We start from the raw sequence: 20,587 nt of genomic DNA, 5'->3' as shown, positions 1-20,587 counted from the left end.
TCATAGGGCAAAAGAACTCACTGATTACATTTAAACACATTTATAAATAGATTTATAAATAAGGCAGTACACTGTTTTTATTGCAGGGCCACTGGAGGAGATTGGAGACATGTTAACCCTGATAGCTCTGCACCCCAGGTGTCACTTTCTAATCTCTGCATTTCTGCTCTTCATCCAACTCACACGCTCCGCACAGCCTCCGCTCAGAGTATTTCTTATGCTTGAAGATGACACTGAATTCATGGATACCTATTCATGCATTTTTTATACACTTAACAGAATATTAATACATTATCATTCAAAATGGACTTATGTTGAATATAAAAACAAAACAAAAACTGAATTGGATGTAAATTCAATTGAAATAAATGAAAAAGAGATAGGAAAAGATGGAAGAAAAATTGTGTACATCACAGGAACGGCTCAAACCACTTGCGAAACTGCAGTTAAGTTAGCGACCAGTATCTGTACTCTTTTTAAAGTACATACAAATCAAGCAATTACGGTTGTATTTCCTGAATATTGCACAAAGACTACCGAAGGGTTTAGATTCATTGACCTATTTGAACAGAATCCAGAGTGTGCCAAACGCAAGATTGGCATTGGACTGACAAAAGTTAAACTTCATGTTGCTTTAAACAAGAGTGACGAGACATATTTACAACATATATGTAATCATCGTGATAAAGAATTAGTTTGTGTTTATGCAGAGAAAAACAAATTGAAAATTTTCAATGGTGGTTCCTGGGAAGAGGCAGGCAATTCATTTCAGCAGATAATTGGTCAGGTTCCAATGGTCACTATTTTTATTAGCTCTGTTTCAGGTCTAGATGAAAAAGGCATTTTCAAAGTACATGCATATGGTGCTTATGATCTGGCTGATATACTGAATACAATTCTTCAGGGTACAAAGCATCCACATAGGCGGGTCAAAATCAAACTCACATCTCAAACTAATTCCAATGACACTGTTCAAAGACAACGTTTCATTAACAGTGTCATTATAAGAATGGGCCCTGACACCTATGGGAAAGAACCCAGTGTGAATCTGCACCTCATACTGTACGAGAATGACACATTGTTTGAAAGAGATTTAGGATTTAAGTTTCACGACAGATATTTAGATCAGGATACACAAAATATTGCTGCAATGTTTAATAGAAGGTGGCAGTTCTTACATTATAGTCCATCCAATAAGACATTTCTTAATGAAACAGATCCCCAAAAGTTAAACGTGATTAAAAATACTCTATCACAGTCTGCAGAGTTGAACATACAGATCAATAATCATGGTGGTTTCTGTGGAAAGAGAAATATTGGGATCATTGGAAGAAAAAAACCAGCAGATCTTGCAGACATAATATACAGATTATTTTCAACAAACCATATTAAGAATACAAACAGAAGAATAGAAATTAAATTCTATGCTTGCAATGTTGGAACAGTTCCAGGTCAGACATATGTACAGGAGTTTTTAAATCAAATGGATAAGAAACAATTAATTATCAAAGAAGTCATTGGTTTTAATGGATTTGTGGCACAAAGTTCTAAAGCAGGAAGTCGCCTTCGAGTTTGGGTTCCTAACTTAATTAACAACAGTGCTGAGAATTATCTTAAAGATGATCAAATACTATCGGAACGAAAACAGTTAGGAAAGTACTGGACTTGGATCCATGGAGAATCAAAGTACGAAAAGAATATTAAAGACCGGTTTACCACGAGAACGATCAGATCTGGAAATAAAATAACTTCATTTCCAGTCACACCTGCTGAGGAGTATGAAGTTTATACCTTAAGAAAATCAGGAAACACTCATTGTCCTTGAGGGCAGCTATCGATTAGAACCAAGAAGGACTTTAATATTTCAGATCAATAGATTATATGTATTATATTATGTAAATTATATGTAAATGTAAGTCAGTTTTAATGAGCTCTCCTGTTAGTCATCAAGGCCCTCATTCACCCCCCAGGGCTTCTGGGTAATGTAGCGCTGCCCAGCTCAACCCCACCCTAGCACATCATTAGTAACCAATATCTATCATTAAACTATTTTCTAGTTCAGATAAACTCACCATTACATCATATAAGAGCAGTGTCTTGTGGTTATTGGCAAAATGAATAACATGTGAATGTGTGTGTAAATATGACTTTACAATAACAAATATAGGCTATATTTTGCTACATCTGGGGCACCTCAGTCCACTTTGTGGAGAAGAGACTCTTGACATGCTGTCCGTCACAGCAGTGAGTCAGGGTCGGCTCTGTCTGTGTTCGGTGATCAGGTAGCTGGTTGGAAAAGTGCAAATGGCCAATTTAACATAATTACACAAGGACCTGGGAGATCTTGTCACACATCAGCTCATGCAAGACCTCAGCTGCACAGACCGTGGCTAAAGACAAGCATTCAGCATCGCTTCCTTCCTCGTTAGGCCGGGTCCTGGTATTTTCCCAGGAGAAGAACTCCAGGAGCTTTTGATGGCCTGTGAGTCATCCGGCAAGATGAATAATAATTTAAAGATGACAGCGGCACAGAGCCGTCTTGTCGTGCCGACGAGATCAAGCTGCACTTTCTGAGCCTGTGAAACAGCCCTGCACAGTTTCACAAGGCTCTGCAGCACATGGGAATGGAGACCAGCAACCGCACACACGGACAGAGCTGCCAGACGGATAGACTGCAGGAATGCATGGCCTTCAAAATGTGTCTTATTCTCATTCCTCAGTCAATGCCCTCACCCAGGCTGACTTACAGCTGTCGCACAATAAGCACAATTCAACAGGAGTTTTACACATGAAGGATGACATCACGCCCTCAAAATGGGGGACACAACAGACTCGTACCTGAATTGCTTCCATCAAGACTTTACATAGAGGGCAACCCATGTGACCATGAGGCTGGAGCCAGGATCGCGCTCTGGCCTCTACACACTCACCTGTCAACTGTTGCTCGAGTCTGAACCCCCCCAGTTGCAGTGAATCATTTCCTCCTACAGCATCATCGCCTCAAACATTTGTCTGTTGTTTAATCCGCTCACACGCAGACTGCACAAAGCCTCTGGGTTTGTGTAGAAGCACAGTTCCTTCAGTACGCACCACCAAAGGGCATCAATAACAGCACCAGGCTAAACTGTGGGGCAGCGTTGCACAGGATGGATTAAATGTTCCCAGTGAGATAAGTGTCAATGGTTTCTTTCAGCACCGGGCCGAACACCTCCACTCAGGCATCCGCAGGCTCCGGCGGACCCCACAGGCACGGCTTTTAAAAGGTCAGGTCTGTTTAAAGAACGAGTCTTAAAATATACATGCAGCTCAGATCATCCACTCTCTGGCACAGAGATTATTCTCTCACTGTGGCAAAACCCAAATGAAATGCCAGGCCGGGCATGCGATGAGAAATACATTATTTAGGCGACCAGATAGTCTCACCATTAGCAGTCAGACTAGGAGATCCGCGGTTATACAACACTGTGTGATCAGAGTCGCAGCACCATTCCCCCCCAAAAACACGTCTCTTATTTGAATGAAGAAGACAGGAATATAATAAGCGATTTTGCCAGCAGTGCACATCCCGGTGACGGGATTGCGGATGGGAAGGCGCTCCCAAACACCGGGACGCCGTGTGTGTCGGGAAGAGACGCTCACTGTCAGTTACACACTTCCTCTGCACACACAGACAAATCTGCAACTTAGTGTGTTTTTTGTTTTGATTTGTTGCTTAATTAAATGAATGTAAGCAAGAATTACACCTGTTTCAGTTAAATAATGTCTGGTCTCAACAACCTCAAGGTCAAGGTTTCCAGACGTATTTCTGAAAGGAACACACACACACACACACAGACACACACACTCTCTCTCTCTCTCTCACATACACACATACAGACACACACACACACAGACACACTCTCTCTCACACACATACACACTCTCTCTCTCACATACACTCTCTCTCTCTCTCTCTCTCTCTCTCTCTCTCTCTCTCTCTCTCACACACACACACACACACAATCTTTCAAGCGTTTTCCACTGTTATAACGATTATTATTATTTGTAATGCACAAAAAGACTCCGATTGTGCAGACATGCAGCCAGGTCTGAGAGGCCTGTTCTCTTCAGTGTGGTCAGCCCACAACACAATATTCGACAGTGGCTGCGGTTTAAATCACTTCATCCACATGGGTCGCTGGTACTTACAGCGTCTCTCCTCGTCTGAAGGGCTGTAACAGGACACCATTTGCTTTGTGATGACCGAGTTCAGTTCTACTGTGGCTTCTGATGTTCTGACCCTGTACACAATGTTTCCACTTCACATTTTAACCGTAATTCTTGTGCGTCAACATGTTGTTGATCTTGGAGATGAGCATTGCTGTTACACAAACTTGTGTGGACGGGCTGGGTTTGGGGTCGGGGAGAAGGAGAGGGGGACGGGCTGGGTTTGGCCTACGTGTCTGCTCACTCAGTGTCTGTTCTCCACTCCTCCCCCAGACAGCAGTCCCTCGGGGGAGGTCCAGGACGTTGGCCCATGTCTAGATTGTATCAGCAGCCCAGGGACTCAATGATAAGCACATTTTTCTCCTAACGAGCTCTTCCTCTGGACGATGAGGGAGTGATGTTTAATCTCACACACAGATGCCCTGCTTGGCCTCGTGATTTAAGGACACAATTCATACTTGCAATTATGACTGATGCCTTTCAGTTCTGTCAGCAATGCAAAGACAGCATTCCTTTGAACACAATGAACACCATATATATATTTCCATTTCAGTTTATTGATCACGCCTTCTCTCACTATATACAAAACTATGTGTGAAGTTGTTTACAATAAGGTATTTCTGGGTTTATCCATGTCCAATGTACAGTCTTGAGGTTCACTACGATTACACAACTCAACGGCAGGCAGCGTGTGGCACACATCATAAAAACACACAGCTGTGAACAGACACCACTAGGACAGAATGACCCCACCACAATGCACCGTATACAGCAACGACTGTCAACACGGCATTGAGACAGCATTGCCGTCAGCAAAATAACTCTACTTTAACTGCACGATACACTGGAGTTACAACAACAGTCTTTACCACAGAGCTGTTCCGGGGGCGCCTTGAGTGACACATAACCCACCAGCTTTTCATCCCCACAGAGGTCGGGTTTGTTCTCCTCCTGAACATCAGGTTACAGCTCCATCATGTGGGAATGAACACTGAACTATAGATTTGGTGCATTTTCAAATTAGGATAGTAAAGTGAACGGATATATTGTGTTGGCAATAAGGAGTGCTCTGTGATTTTTACTTTTGAGGCTAATATAGTGTTTAATACAGACATTAACCTAATTATTTTATATAAGATACAGGATATATGCTATGGGCAATATATATTGAGGACATCATTATAGAGTTTACATATAAACCTGACATACATTAGACATCATATTGCTAACTAAAGCCCAGTTATTCTTTGTTGTAAATTACTAAAATAAAACGTTCCATTTTTATATTTGCCGTTTGTCTTCTCCCATGTATGTGACGAACGCTCACAGCTCTGCTCCAAAGCGATGTGCCAATGGGACGAAGGGAGGCGTGTGCTCTGAGCCAGGAGAGACGGTCTGCCGACGCCTCCTGAACGCCGCGCTGCTCGGGATAAAGGGGCCGACGGTCAGAGTGAAAAAGCTTGTGCTGGCCGTGGAGACACGGACGCCAGAATGAGTGAGAGTGAGCCTGTGAATGACACCTGCACTACAGTTCCTACTGGGCAATGTGTAGGTGAAGGTTGTGATGCTGTGCATTTTCTAATCTCTCGTTCAGGAGCCAGTTGCACAAAACAGCTCATTTTCCTCCGATGCCTCAAAGAGACAAATACTAGAACCCCAGTATTTTTTCTTGGGGGCACCCAGAGAGTCAGTCATTCTGTCAGCCTCCAGTACACTGCTGGGCCAGTAGTTGCAGACCCCCACACCTCTCTGTGTAGAGAAGTGCCTCTTACTTTGCTCTGGAGCCAATCTTAACTGAAGGATGGGGTGTTGGCCAATAGATCAATCGGTTGTTGAGGGAGAAGCTTCTTTGTTTAATAATCAGGGTTATCGCATGCTGGAGGGATTTTGTGCAGCTGGCCCAGGCAGCCCCCCCTTCAGTGCGACGGACCCTCCTCTCCGTGCGGCATCAAGCGTCACTTTCACTGCACTTCCTGGATAGAAACCACACTTTCATGGGCTCCTTCTTCCCCTTCATGGCAATGGGGCCTCTGTACTCCAGCTGGAACTGGGGGTCTGCGTTCTCCGCGGACTGCAGACACCTGAAGCAGAGCACAAGGTAACGGGTTTTCAGAAGATCTGAGGAACACAACAACATGCAAGGACTGTTTTTTTCAGCACGGAAGCAAGAATTCCCCAGCCCCGTTTTCAAGAAATAATTGGAAGTCACTATACTGAGGTACCTCACCTCACGTTTGGCTGTTTTGTGTAGAAACTTTGAGTTAACAGATTTCCAAGGGAATTTAGGTATCACTTCATTATTATTATTTTTATTTCTTGGCAGATGCCCTTATCCAAGGCGACTTACAACATAAGTGCAATACACCCACAATTACACTCGGTTCTGACAGACTGGTAATTCCAGAACTCCAGTTCTTGGTTTTTATTTCAACTCAGTTCGTTCCCATGCAGTTTGATTTAGCTCAAGCGTGTGCCAACCTTTTTTAGCATGGGTCCAGTCCTGTACGTGCTACAGTGAATGTTCAATTTACCACACGATTCTATGCAAACCTGTACAGGAGGTTCTGGGAAAAGGTGTTTTTCACTACAGGGCTATAACTGACTTCATAGAAACAGGCTAGTTACAGAGAAACTATTCAAATTGTATATTAATCACACAGTGGATTAGTTACCCTCCTAAGGGGAATCAGAGATGCAGACATGTATCAGGCAGATTAATTGATAGTTCATCATGCTAAGAGATAAGAGCTCAAGAAGGATGACACATGAGAGGAGGCCTCTTGGCCCGTGTTGCTCATTCTGTAGCATCGCCAATATGTAATGACTCCTGGGAGCTCAGCTGCCGGCTGAAGGACCCGTGTCTTGCTCTGCTCCAGCTCCACGGGGGGAAACTCGTCCCAGACTCTCTCCTCGTGGTGCCGAGCGCAATCGTACGTGGTGTAACTGTTTGCATGGCAGCAGGCACGCTGTTCCCTCACCTGTAGGTGTACTCCGACACATTGATGCGGCCCTTCTCTCCCGTGGTTTCCGTGCGGCTGGTGAGGTTGACGGTGTTTCCAAAGAGGCAGTAGCGGGGCATCCTCTGCCCGATCACGCCCGTGACCACCTCCCCGGTGTGGATGCCGATCGTTATCTAGAGCAACAAGACGCACCACTGAACACATAATTTTGACTACAAAAGCATTGTTTAATTCAATTTTACGGGAAACCAGGAGACCTCTGCCGTTGACGTCTCCCCAAGCGGACGGAGCTAGTTTGTCTACATCAAACCCCCTTATTTTGCCTGGTTAAGCATCCCCTTCCCAGGACCACCACCCCTCTCTGGCCCCCATGATCTCAGCATGTTTTCTGTCGCTCTCCCAGTCTTCGCTAATGTCCTTGTTTTTCCTGTGGTTGCTGAACGCTGTGCCGGAAGCAGCACTGGAGTCCACTCCCTCCTGGGAACGCCGGCCAATCCTACGAGACTCCCACAGCCTGCTTCTCCCCAGGTGCACAGTGAAGACAGCTATTTTGACAGAGTGATGTTATCCCTCCTGTCAGTGCTCGGGCCAGGAGACAAGGCTGTGATCAGGGCAGGTTACAAAGACCGTAAACACCCCCTCCCCAGGGAGACAGAGGTAAACACATGTCTATTAAAGCAACGGACGTGCCCCTGGGAGTGCGGGTAAGTTTGAGTCAGTGGAGATGGCACAAGCTCAATGGTTAATGGAGGAGCCGAGAGGCGGGTTGTTTACAGAGCGCTTTCCTCCTCATCGGATCGACCACGAGGGATGTCCCGGCCCAGCTAACCTCCCAAACGATGAGCAGAGTGAGAGTCTACGCTCCAGTGAGTCTGCAGTTGTGATGTTGTGGCGCTGTGCCATTCCCCTCAGAGCCCAGGCCTCTATAGTATATATACCACCCTATCGAGGGGCTCACTGCGTGGCCTACAGCACCTCCCCAGGTGAGACCCCGCCCTGCCTCTGCTTACCTGTACGGGCTCCCCGTCCACCTGCACCTGACCGGCGATCTCCATCATGTCCAGCGCCAGGTGGCAGATGGACTGTGCGTGGTGCCTGCAGGGCTCCGGCAGGCCGCTCACCGTCATGTACTTGTCCCCCACCGTCTCCACCTGCCCAGGGAAACACAGCGGTCACCACGGGAAAACTCCCGACACCTGGAAAGTGCCGCGGATGTGTGTCAGTGTGTGTGTGTGTGTCTGCAGGTCCTATTGTTGACGTACCCCAGGTCAGGCACGTCATGAAATGCGTGTTCAAACATGAATGACACGTGAAGGAGCGCAGATGGCAGTCCATTATTTATCAGCTCGCTTGACTTCCACAGATTTGATTTCCTGCTGTCGCTCGCACCGCCCTGGCTGGACGCTGTTTATGTACTGATGACGGCTGTCTCTCACCTTGTACACGTAGGGGTTCTTGCGCGAGTCGGTCAGGATGTCGAAGCGCGTGTAGAGGTCACTCAGCAGGTTGACGATCTTGATGGCGCCCTCGGCTGAGGCGTGTTTGCTGCAGAAGGCGTTGAAGCCCACGATGCCGCTGAACAGGATGGTCACGTTGTCGTAGCGCTTGGCCGGGACGGGGCGCTTGTGCCGCAGCTCGTTCGCCACCGACGGCGGGAGGACGGAGTACAGAAGCCTGGGACAACGAGAGGGACATGCACGTCTTCAGCAACAGCAGAGAAAGGAAGAGGCTGGTTTGTTGTTTGTTCAGCCCACAGCCTGTTATTTTGTATTCATGGACAAATCATAATGTGACCCAGGCATCGAGGCGTGCAGAGCTCAAACCCCCATGCTCGAGGACGTTGAAAAGGTCAAGTCTGCCCTCATGTCGTGCTTTCTCAGGGTAAAAGAAAGAACCTGCATCTGCTTCTGATTTATTTGTCTTTTTCCCTCTCCTGCAGGTTCCTCAGAAATGAGCTCAAAGCCCGATATTTAGCTAAAATAAAAAGCCAGACATTTACAGTTAAGGATAACAAACATGACACACAGGAATTTAAAAAAGAGTGGAAAACCATCAGATAATAAAACAAACAATCCCCAAACTTCTTTATTGCTTAGTGTGGTCTTTTGTTATACGTGTTAAACAAGATGTCACACAACTGACCACTAAACTCTCAACCTCTCAGAGCCAAGTGCCGTTAATCGATCTGGTACCAACCATACACAGCTACTGTCGGACTTCACATCATGTCTGCGTCACGATCCAGATGTCAAGTACAGAGAGAAACCTGTATCAGTTTTCTCCCCAAATCCTTATTCACAATTTATGTACATTTTATTGTGATGAGCTAGTTTTCTTTCCCCTTCCCCACAAATATTAAAATCATAGCTCAATTCGATCGATTTGTCAGATATACCTCAATAATGATCACATCGAAATCCTGTGGAAATCAATGAATGACTACAGTATTGCTACAGTGTGTGTGTGTGTGTGTGTGTGTGAATTAAATGTCTTTTTTCCTGGTTTCACAAGACCTGTGGGACGCGCAGGACGCCTCGACAGTTCAGCACAGAAGACGTTACTTCCTCTGACACAAAAAAGGGGGGACGGGAGAGTGAAACTTAATACATCCCGGCTGATGCAGAGCCCCTTGGTGAAGGAGCGCCACCCCCTCATAGTGCTGCTGAAGTCAGGCCCAGTCTTGCTTCATTATTATGTCTGAGGTAAGAGTGGTCTGGCGCACTTGAAGCTAAACAAACAAATGGAAATTAAAAGGATGGAATAAAACAGATGTGGCTGGAAAAATATCAAATTGCTTCTTTTCTTGTTTTATTTTATTTAACTAAAAAACATGACTGGCGGACGCACGGCTGGTTCAGGAGAACTGGGATGATCCCCCAGCCTGTTATATTCTCATCAGTATCAATCAAACTGTAAAAAACGCTCTGGCCTCACGTTAAGACAGCCTCAAGTGAAGATGTCCTTGCGTCAAGATGGACTCACACTAAGATGGACTCTTGCAAAGGTGGACTCGCGTCCAGGTACACTCGCACTAGGATGGACTTGCATCCAGGTGCACTCTCGTCAAGATGGACTCACGTTAAGATGGACTTGCATGAAGATGGACTACTGTCCAGGTGCACTTGCACTAAAATGGACTCGTGTCCAGATGGAGTCATGTCATTCGCATCAAGATGGAATCAGTATCAATCAAACTGTAAAAAACGCTCTGGCCTCACGTTAAGACAGCCTCAAGTGAAGATGGACTTACATCAAGATGGACTCCTGTCCAGGTGCACTCGAACTAAGATGGACTCGCATCCAGATGGACTCACGTTAAGATGGACTCGCGTCAAGATGGAGTCATGTAATTCGCATCAAGATGGACTCGTGTCAAGATGGACTTGCATCATGATGGAATCGTGTCCAGGTGCACTCACACTAAGATGGACTCGCATCCAGGTGCATTCGCACTAAGATGGACTCGTGTCAAGGTGGACTCGCACTAAGATGGACTAACACTAGGATGGACTCGCATCAAATGGACTCACTTCAAGGCGGACTTGCAATCAGATGGAGTCGCACTAAGATAGACTCGTGTTAAGGTGGACTCACACTAAGATGGACTCGCGTCCAGGTGCACTCGCACTAAGATGGACTCGTGTCCAGGTGGACTCACACTAAGATGGACTCGCATCAAGATGGACTCGCACTAGGATGGGCTTGTGTCAAGATGGATTCGTGTCAAGATGGACTCACACTAGGATGGATTTGCGTCCAGGTGTACTCACACTAGGATGGACTCGCGTCCAGGTGTACTCACACTAAGATGGATTCGCATCAAGATGGACTCACACTAGGATGGACTCATGTCCAGGTGGACTTGCGTCAAGATGGACTCGTGTCAAGATGGACTCTCGTCCAGGTGCACTCTCACTAAGATGGACTCGCGTCCAGGTGCACACAAACTAAGATGGATTTGCATCAAGATGGCCTCGCGTCAAGATGGCCTCGTGTCAAGATGGCCTCGCGTCCAGGTACACACGAACTAAGATGGATTCGCAACCAGATGGACTCGTGTCAAGATGGACTCACATTAGGATGGACTCATGTCCAGGTGGACTTGCGTCAAGATGGACTCTCGTCCAGGTGCACTCTCACTAAGATGGACTTGCGTCCAGGTGCACACAAACTAAGATGGATTTGCGTCAAGATGGACTCACGTCCAGGTGCACTCGCACTAAGATGGACTCGCATCAAGATGGACTCGCACTAGGATGGGCTTGTGTCAAGATGGACTCGTGTCAAGATGGACTCTCGTCCAGGTGCACTCACACTAAGATGGACTCGCATCAAGATGGACTTGCTTCAAGACGAATTCGCATAAAGATGGACTCGTGTCAAGATGGACTAGCGTCCAGGTGCACTCGCACTAAAATGGACTCGTGTCAATATGGACTAGCTTCAAGATGGAATCGCATCATTCGCATCAAGATGGACTTGAGTCAACATGGCCTCACATCAAGAAGGACTCGCACTAGGATGGACTCGTGTCCAGGTGGACTCGCGTCCAGGTGCACTCTCACTAAGATGGACTCGCGTCAAGATGAACTCACATCAAGATGGACTCGCGTCAAGATGGACTCGTGTCCAGGTGCACACGAACTAAGATGGATTCGCATCCAGATGGACTCATGTCAAGATGGATTCGTGTCAAGATGGCTTCGTGTCAAGATGGCCTCGCGTCCAGGTGCACACAAACTATGATGGATTCGCATCCAGATGGATTCACATCCAGATGGACTTATGTCAAGATGGACTCACACTAGGATGGACTCGCGTCCAGGTGCACTCGCACTAGGATGGACTCGCGTCCAGGTGCACTCGCACTAGGATGGACTCGCGTCCAGATGGACTTGTGTCATTCACATTAAGATGGACTCGCGTCAGGGTGGTCTCGCATCAAGGTGGACTCGCACTAAAATGGATTCACACTAAGATGGACTCGCGTCAGGGTGGACTAGCGTCAGGGTGGTCTCGCGTCAAGGTGGAGTCGCACTAAAATAGATTCACACTAAGATGGACTCGCGTCACGGTGGACTAGCGTCAAGGTGCACTCACACTAAGATGGACTCGCGTCCAGGTGCACTCGTACTAAGATGGACTCACACAGAGAAGGATTCGCACTAAGATGGACTCGTGACATAGTGGACTCACACTAAGATGGACTCGCGTCAAGGTGGACTCGCACTAAAATGGATTTACACTAAGATGGACTCACGTCAGGGTGGACTAGCGTCAAGCTGCACTCGCACTAAGATGGACTCGCACTAAGACGGACTCGCGGCAAGGTGGACTCACACTAAGAAGGCCTCTCGTTAAGCTGCCACTCATGTTCTTTCAAGGAACACACTGATATTCGCTGCTCAGGTCTGGTTGCAAAGCACAGTAGAGCGTCTCTCAGCCGTGACCCAAGCTGAAGGTGCCACTAAATAGGCCTTTTTTACATCCAGGATAATCCTTCAGCACTAGTGTAAGCACTTATCTCACAGGAGGTACAGACCAGAGAAGCACATAATTTGGATTTCAGTTATTGGATAAATCTTTAATCCATTCCTTAATTTCCAGAAGCACGGACTGTAGCGCAGGAAGAAAGAAAAGGACAGAAATAACTATTTTAGACATAAAAGCTTATGTTTCTTGATTGTTTTTGGCAATTAAAATAGTGTTTCCTTCTTTGTGTGTGTGATTATTGTTATTATTTAACCATTCACAGTTTCATTATAACAGCATAACTTTAACAAGAACAAGAGTATTTACTCAAGTAAGACTAATTTTGTGTTTTAAACTAAAAGAGGACTCTTGAGTTAAGGATGCACAGTAAATGTGTGTGCGCGTGCGCGTGTGTGTATCAGGGCATTAGAGAGAAGGAAGAAATAAAATAATAAAACAGAATTGGGTCATGGCGCACCTGTCTGTCTTCTTCTTCTCGTCCTCCAGGGCGCGCAGCGTGTGCTGCAGCCGGTCGGTCAGGATCTCCAGCTCCTGCGTCAGCTTGTACTCCTCTCTGAACTGCTCCCCCAGCAGCACCAGGTCCCGGGTGGCGTCGTGCAGCGGGATGTCACTCAGGTAGAGCCCTCTCCGGGTGAGGTCATCCAGGTTCATCACGCTGGGGACACCAGAGCACACGCTAGGGCACCAATGGGACACAGCGATGGGGCACACGCTAGGACACACAGCAATTGGGCACACGCTGGGGCACATATGGGTTGGATAATTATTATTGTTGTTGTTGCAATGATTATCCTCCTCCATCGTTGTGTTTGTGCCAGAGCTCACTAGGTCACTTCCTCTGAAAAGACAGGCGCCCGTTCACATTTATATGTGGGTCTGGCACCGACGCTGTGTGTGAGTGGCGTTCATGTCGGCTGTCTGTGGGTGTGATTGAGACACAGACGTTTGTTTTGGATTGTGTTGTACAGAACCATTGTGGGACAGACGCATAAAGCACCTTGATTCTTTGATTAACTCAAGTGGAAATTAAATCGTCTCATCAGAGGAAATAATGCTGCCCACAATGGGAACAACATCCTAAATGCCCAATTTGAAAACCACCCTGAACAGGCGGCACGGCGCACCTTGGGGAGCAGAGGAAGAGGATGTTCTCGGCTTCCGGCAGATAAATCATCTGGCCCTTGAGCCTCAGGCAGCTGATCTCGGCGCCGGTCAGCTCGTCTTCGGACTCTGACTTCTCCACGTCCAGCAGGCCCTCCTGTGAGGCAGAGCGGGGGTGAAGCTGAGACACAGGCAGCAAGCAAAAAAATACCTCTCTCTCTCTCTCCATTCAATTCAGTTTGCTTTATTGGCATGACAGCAGTATACCGGTATGCCAAAACATTACAGAGGTGACAGATATATAGGAGGTGTGTGTACAGAGAGGGGTTGAGATATCACGGGCGTGTGAGGCTCTGCGCCGCGTCCCGGGTACCTTGCTCCGCAGCACGAACACGGTGTTGATGTGCGACAGGATGCCATGGAAACTGAAGTCGATGTGGGGGCGGACCAGAGAGAAGACCGACGGCAGGTTGCAACTCCCAGGCTGGAGCTACGGCAGAGGAGAGAGAGAGTGGAGAGAGAGAGAGAGAGTATTGTCACGGAGAGACGTGAGTGTGTGTTTTTAAGTGCACTTCCAGCTGGGGGCATCGTTACTGTGGCAGGTCTTACAGATTATCCCACGATGTGAGATCAACACTCCAGCACTGGGAGTCTGTCTCTAGTGCAGCAACTGTCCCCAGCTTCCTTTCCACACTGGTCTTCCGTTGTTTTCCCCTTGTTTATCCACTCATCCCTGGCCCCTCTCTCTGTCTGTCTGTCTCTTGCTCGCTCTCTTGCTTTCCCTCTGCTGCCACAAACACACTACCCCCCTCCACATACTCCTTCCCTCCCCCACCCCCACTACACCCCTCCACACACATCTATACAACCACCACACACACACCTGCGGCAGCACCCTGAAGATGGCGTTGCCGCACTGTGTGAGCACCAGCTCCCGGTCGAACATCAGGTGGAAGGGGAAGGCCTTGCAGAAGGTGTAGGGGCTGATGCGCGTCTCCTGGGAGCCGCTGTCCTCGAAGCCGTCCAGGTCCTCATAGAACGCCTCCTCCTCCGAGTCCTTCTCCTCAATGAGGAACTTGATGTGGTCGCACTCCTCGCCCTTCTGCTGGATCACCTGGGGCGACACCGGGGGCAAGACGAGGGGATGAGGGGCATTTCATCTGGGGCAATCCAAACTAAAAACTTACAACGGATCCACGTGTGCCTCTCTTTGTTGTCGTCAGTGACCATCACGATTTCTGCCTCTGTTTCCTTGAAGACGCAGCGCTCTCTGCAGACAGTCGGACACACAATGCAGCCCATCACATAGGCTGCTGAAATCACAGCGCGCCTGTGGGGGACGGGCTGGCAGTTTCTGAAGTCATTTAAGCGCTTCGTTCACAGGCGAAAAGATCAAACAACACAGACAGAACAGTGCAGTGAAAGACAGGGCTGGTCAATGTCAGCTGTCGGGCCGGAGGAGGGACGATGCCGGCGCTGGCACAGGCGGTAATCGGGTCTGATGTCCACCGGGCCGCCGCTGCAAACACCGTCTCCATGGCAACCGCAGTTAACACCCACATAAATCTCCCGGACGACCCAGAATGTTCGCCTGAGAGATCTGCAGCCTCTACACACACAACACACACAACACACACATACTCACTACACAAACAACACACACACACAACACACACACACTCACACACAACACACACACACTCACTACACAAACAACACACACACACAACACACACACACTCACTACACAAACAACACACACACTCACATACACACACTACACACACACACACACAACACACACAATCACACACTCACTACACAAACAACACACACACTCACATACACACACTACACAAACAACACACACACACACAACACACACACACTCACTACACAAACAACACACACACTCACATACACACACTACACACACACATTCACACACACAATCACACACTCACTACACAAACAACACACACACACTACACAAACAACACACACACTCACTACACAAACAACACACACACAACACACACACACTCACTACACAAACACACACACACACACACAACACACACACACACTCACTACACAAACACACACTCACTACACAAACACACACACTCACATACACACACACATTCACACACAATCACACACTCACTACACAAACAACACACACACTCACATACACACACACATTCACACACACATTCACACACACAATCACACACTCACTACACACACAACACACACTACACGCACTCACTACACACATACACACACAACACACACTCACTCACACTCACAACACACACACACAATACACACACACTGACACACACTCACAACACACACAACACACACATACACTCACACTCACAACACACACAGACACACACACTCACAACACACATTACATGCACTCACACACTACACACACACACTACACACACTACACGCACAACACACACACACTCACACAACACACACACACACACACACTCACTCACAACACACACACACAATACACACACACACTGACACACACTCACAACACACACAACACACACTCACTCACACATACACACAACACACACACTCACACTCACAACACACACACACACAATACACACACACACTGACACACACAACACACACATACACTCACACTCACAACACACACAGACACACTGACACACACACTCACAACACACACAACACACATTACACGCACTCACACACTACACACACACACTACACGCACTCACTCACAACACACACACACACACAACTCACACAACACACACACACTCACACCCAAACTCTCACACACACGCACAAACACTCCCCCACCACTTCATTATTTTAAACAGTAGGGTTTTAAGATAAGTATAGAATTGTATAATAAACTTATTAAAGAATTAACTATTTTATTACACAATTAAAAAAAATCTAAACTAAGCAGTGTTACTTCAACTATTCAATTAAGGGTTCAATTAAGTAATTGAGAGCTTGGCTGGAACAAAAAACAACAGGGTGGGGGGTGTGGTTGTTGCGAGGGGGTGTGTCCGCTCCCTGTGTGTGAGGTGGCAGGGGCAGGGGCAGGCAGGTAGGTCAAGTCTCCAGGAAAGTTTCACAGGATCAGCAGTTTCCAAATGTACTCATTCAGTATTGAAATTAGAGCCCTAGAAAACTGCGTAATATTAACTCTAACAAGGACAGCGATTTATTTGTGTAAATCATATTTTCTTTCAAGAAATACCATTAAGTTGACCTTTAACAACCGCAGGACGAACCGGAGATGACTTTACTGCACGCCTACAAACCCACTGGACAGCACCATGCCTAACAAAGCCAAATAAAAAAACACCACCACCAACCAAACAGCTCACCTTCATTTCAATCTCGGTGCCGTGGATCTGCTGCGCCACGGTCTTGATGATCCCGATGACGATGTCCTGCAGGCCTTCCCTCTCGGAGTAGTAGTGCAGGATGAGGTTGTTGCCCTTTTCGGCATCAGAGCACCTGAAGGACGGCGCCCGCATGCCAGGGTAGATGGTGCCCAGGTGGTCATGAAGCGCGTCGAGGTTCTGTGGAAAAAAGAAGCAGAAGAAAAACACTTTTGAAAAACAAACTCCTTTAATCCTCTCCCTCCGACTGTCAGCCGTACCTTCTCCTCCTTGGAGAGTAAAAAGGTCTCTGCTGATTTATTTATGCGGCTGTTATCAATCTGGCCCCAATTAGTGTCTTCCACGCCAGAGTGCTGACTAATTGACTCGAGGCGCATCCCCTTGCCGTCTCAAATTGGATTAAGAGACTCGGGACTGGAATAAACCAAACCTCCGACCCAACCCGGCCCAACCAGGCGTGCATTCGACACGAGGGGGGAAAAAAACTAAACATCAAGCTCACGTTTTTACAAGCAGGTCAAACTTTAGGGTCCAATCAAGAGCACTGCCTGAAATTCCAGTTAATCCCAAATCTAAGGAAAACATGACTCAGCTTTGATGTATTGACCTTTAATCAGCGCTGTGCACAGATGCAATCGGCGGTTTTAATAAGGGCTCTCTGCACAGCTGGTTTGCTCATTTCAACTCAAACAGTCTTAACAAGATCAAAGTTGGCATATTTTTAATCTTCTCACTGTTAAAGTACCCCCTCATCCCCACAGCCACAAAAGGCATGAGATTAAATTCAAATTCAGTTTCACTGTAATAACAAATACAAGACCTTACAAATAGTTAGGCCTCTTTATCAACACACGAATAACATAACAGTAAACATGTCAAAACCACACAAACCAGGTTCCTCTTTGTATAATATCACATTCATCGTATCCTTAAATATAACTGTCAAGGCCTTTATTCAAAATATTAGGTGAATGTTTGTTTCATTGGTGTTTTACAACCTCAGATTTAATCTTGTCTTTATGTGTACACTGCTGAGTGAAAGCACCGCACATGAGCTTTGGCATTTTAAAATAACATTTACATCATCTTTATAAAATGAACAGATCTGTGCATTCCATGGCACTTCACCCATGTTTAATTTCACTCCCAACAGGCAGAAGTATCCTGACCTGCAGAAACTCCCGGACATTGGATCCCAACACGCGCAGGATTGTATCGTAACCGGATTCCTGACAGAACTCAAAAAACATCTTTCCAAACATCTGTAGGATCTCCCCGGCGTTGACTTCTGCAGACAAACAGAGAGGCAGAGGTGATAAAATGCAAATAAAAAGCATCTCAAAGTCAATATTACAACACAGAGTTGTCCTTCCTGTCATTGTCTCCATTTGGCCGAGGTTAAGCTCAGGAAGAAAACATTAATTCCTACTGTCAAGATTAATAAGCATGTTTTCAATGAAATCAATATGCATTTTAACATGTTGTGTCGAGGTGTGGAAAGAGAATAGACACCGGAGAACTAACACTTACTGAGCACTTTACTGGCTGCGGCCACGAGGTCGTAAGTTTTGGCATCTTCATAAATAATCCTGACCAGAAACTGTCCTTCCACGTCCAGCTGGGCTTCCTTTCTGAGGAAACATGTGAGGACAGTGTCACTTCTAACGCCCAAAGACAACGGAGAAAAATGGACACCACACCGTTGCTCCCGGGACTCGGGGGGTTTGATTCACTCCAGATTGAGCTGATGTGACACAGGACTTGTTTTCACATCAGAGAAGACAAACAGACACCGCTCTGTCCTGAAAGAAGCCCTCATCTCTAACCTGTACAGCTGCCAACTTCCTGCTCTGCTTCTGCTCAGAAAGTATCGGATCAGACTGGTGTGGCCTGATTAGTGTCTCATAGTGGCGGCAGGATTGATTTGATGGGTCTGCCATCCGATTGTATCTGTAGAAGAGCGCCACATAGGGCCTCATAAGGAGTTAGTGTATCGCAGAATCATGAAAAGCACAAAATGTAACATTAACCAGAGACTAAATTACTGTTTATTTGTGAAAGAGAGAGAGAGAGAACGAAAGAAAGACAGAAAGAAGGAAAAAGATCAAGATCTGCCCATCAGAACGATCTAATCTAATTTAATCTGCATGGCATGTTTACTACTATAAATCTACTAACAGCACTAGGAGTAAGAGGTGGACAATTGGTGGTAATATTTAGATGGTGCAGTGAAAGTTTCAGTGACAGATGTACTACATTAGTAGTAGTAAAGTTGTCCAATACTAAAACCAGGTACAGTGAATCTAGGGAGCGGGCGGTACTGCAGTGTGAGTTGATGTGATTGAGCTGCAGGTTGGCAGTTTTTGAAATCACACAGCAGGCACTGAGCAGCACTATCACTCACTTGATGTCGTCCCAGACCTCGGGGCCGTAATTCCGCAGCACCAGCAGCTCCAACGCGTGGTTCACGAAGCCGTACTGCGGGGACACAAAGACACACACACTGTAATCATACACGCAGCACCGCATCCCGCATCTGCATGTATCTCCGGCTTCATCTCAACAGCTCGCAGTATTATAGTATTATATGATATTATTGGGCAGGTTGTTCAGCCCCACACGACGCTCTCGCTGCCATCCAGCCGCAACAAGGCGACACGGCGGCCGCTTTCATCTGCACGCCTTTAGGCGACAAATGTGTCCAGTTATTTCACGCAAATGAAACAGAAACGCGCAGCCGCACGGAGGCTGATCACCCGCAGCTACCCGGCTGTTATGAAAGCACAAGCCAGCCTCGTCCTTTATCGTACTGCGGTTCCTGCCGGAGTGCTGTTGTTGTTTTACATACCATCTTTATACGGCTGGATGCTTCTCCGACCGCTCTGCCAGGACAGCCGATAGAAGCCCGTTTCTCCGTCTCTCTCAGCCGCGTCCTGCCCACATCCGCGGCTGTCAGTCAGCCTGCCGTCCGCCTCCAGGGGCGCTGCAGAGCCGGCAAAGAGGGATGCGCCGAGAGACGCCGCCGGCCGGCCGAGCGCCTTTACATCACACAGCAGCACAGAGCAGCACACACCAACAACACACAGCAGCACAGAGCAGCACACACCAACAACACAACAGCACACACCAACACACACCAACACCACAACAACACACACCAACACACACCAACACCACAACAACACACACCAACACCACACACCAACACACACCAACAGCACAGAGCAGCACACACCAACAGCACACAGCAGCACAGAGCAGCACACACCAACAACACAACAGCACACACCAACACACACCAACACCACAACAACACACACCAACACACACCAACACCACAACAACACACACCAACACACACCAACACCACAACAACACACACCAACACCACACACCAACACACACCAACAG

General features: G+C 47.1%; 1 protein-coding gene across 1 annotated transcript; it reads right to left on the bottom strand.

Annotated features, from left to right (window-relative positions):
- Nucleotides 1-4,743: 4,743 nt before the first annotated feature.
- On the bottom strand, nucleotides 4,744-20,155 carry gucy1b1 (guanylate cyclase 1 soluble subunit beta 1). Its single transcript, XM_066717995.1, has 13 exons — nucleotides 20,025-20,155; nucleotides 19,581-19,654; nucleotides 18,707-18,807; nucleotides 18,346-18,464; nucleotides 17,159-17,356; nucleotides 14,644-14,874; nucleotides 14,134-14,250; nucleotides 13,784-13,917; nucleotides 13,117-13,314; nucleotides 8,603-8,840; nucleotides 8,177-8,317; nucleotides 7,185-7,339; nucleotides 4,744-6,287 (listed from the first exon to the last, which is right to left on the bottom strand). Exons 1-13 carry the CDS (start codon nucleotides 20,025-20,027, stop codon nucleotides 6,155-6,157), a joined length of 1,842 nt encoding a protein of 613 aa, XP_066574092.1. The 5' UTR covers nucleotides 20,028-20,155; the 3' UTR covers nucleotides 4,744-6,154.
- Between the last annotated feature and the right edge of the window lie 432 nt (nucleotides 20,156-20,587).

This window comes from Amia ocellicauda, chromosome 12 (genome assembly GCF_036373705.1).
Source record: "Amia ocellicauda isolate fAmiCal2 chromosome 12, fAmiCal2.hap1, whole genome shotgun sequence".
NCBI lineage: Eukaryota > Metazoa > Chordata > Actinopteri > Amiiformes > Amiidae > Amia > Amia ocellicauda.
Note: the sequence above shows the minus strand (reverse complement) of the source record. Positions and strands in the feature narration are given on the sequence as shown.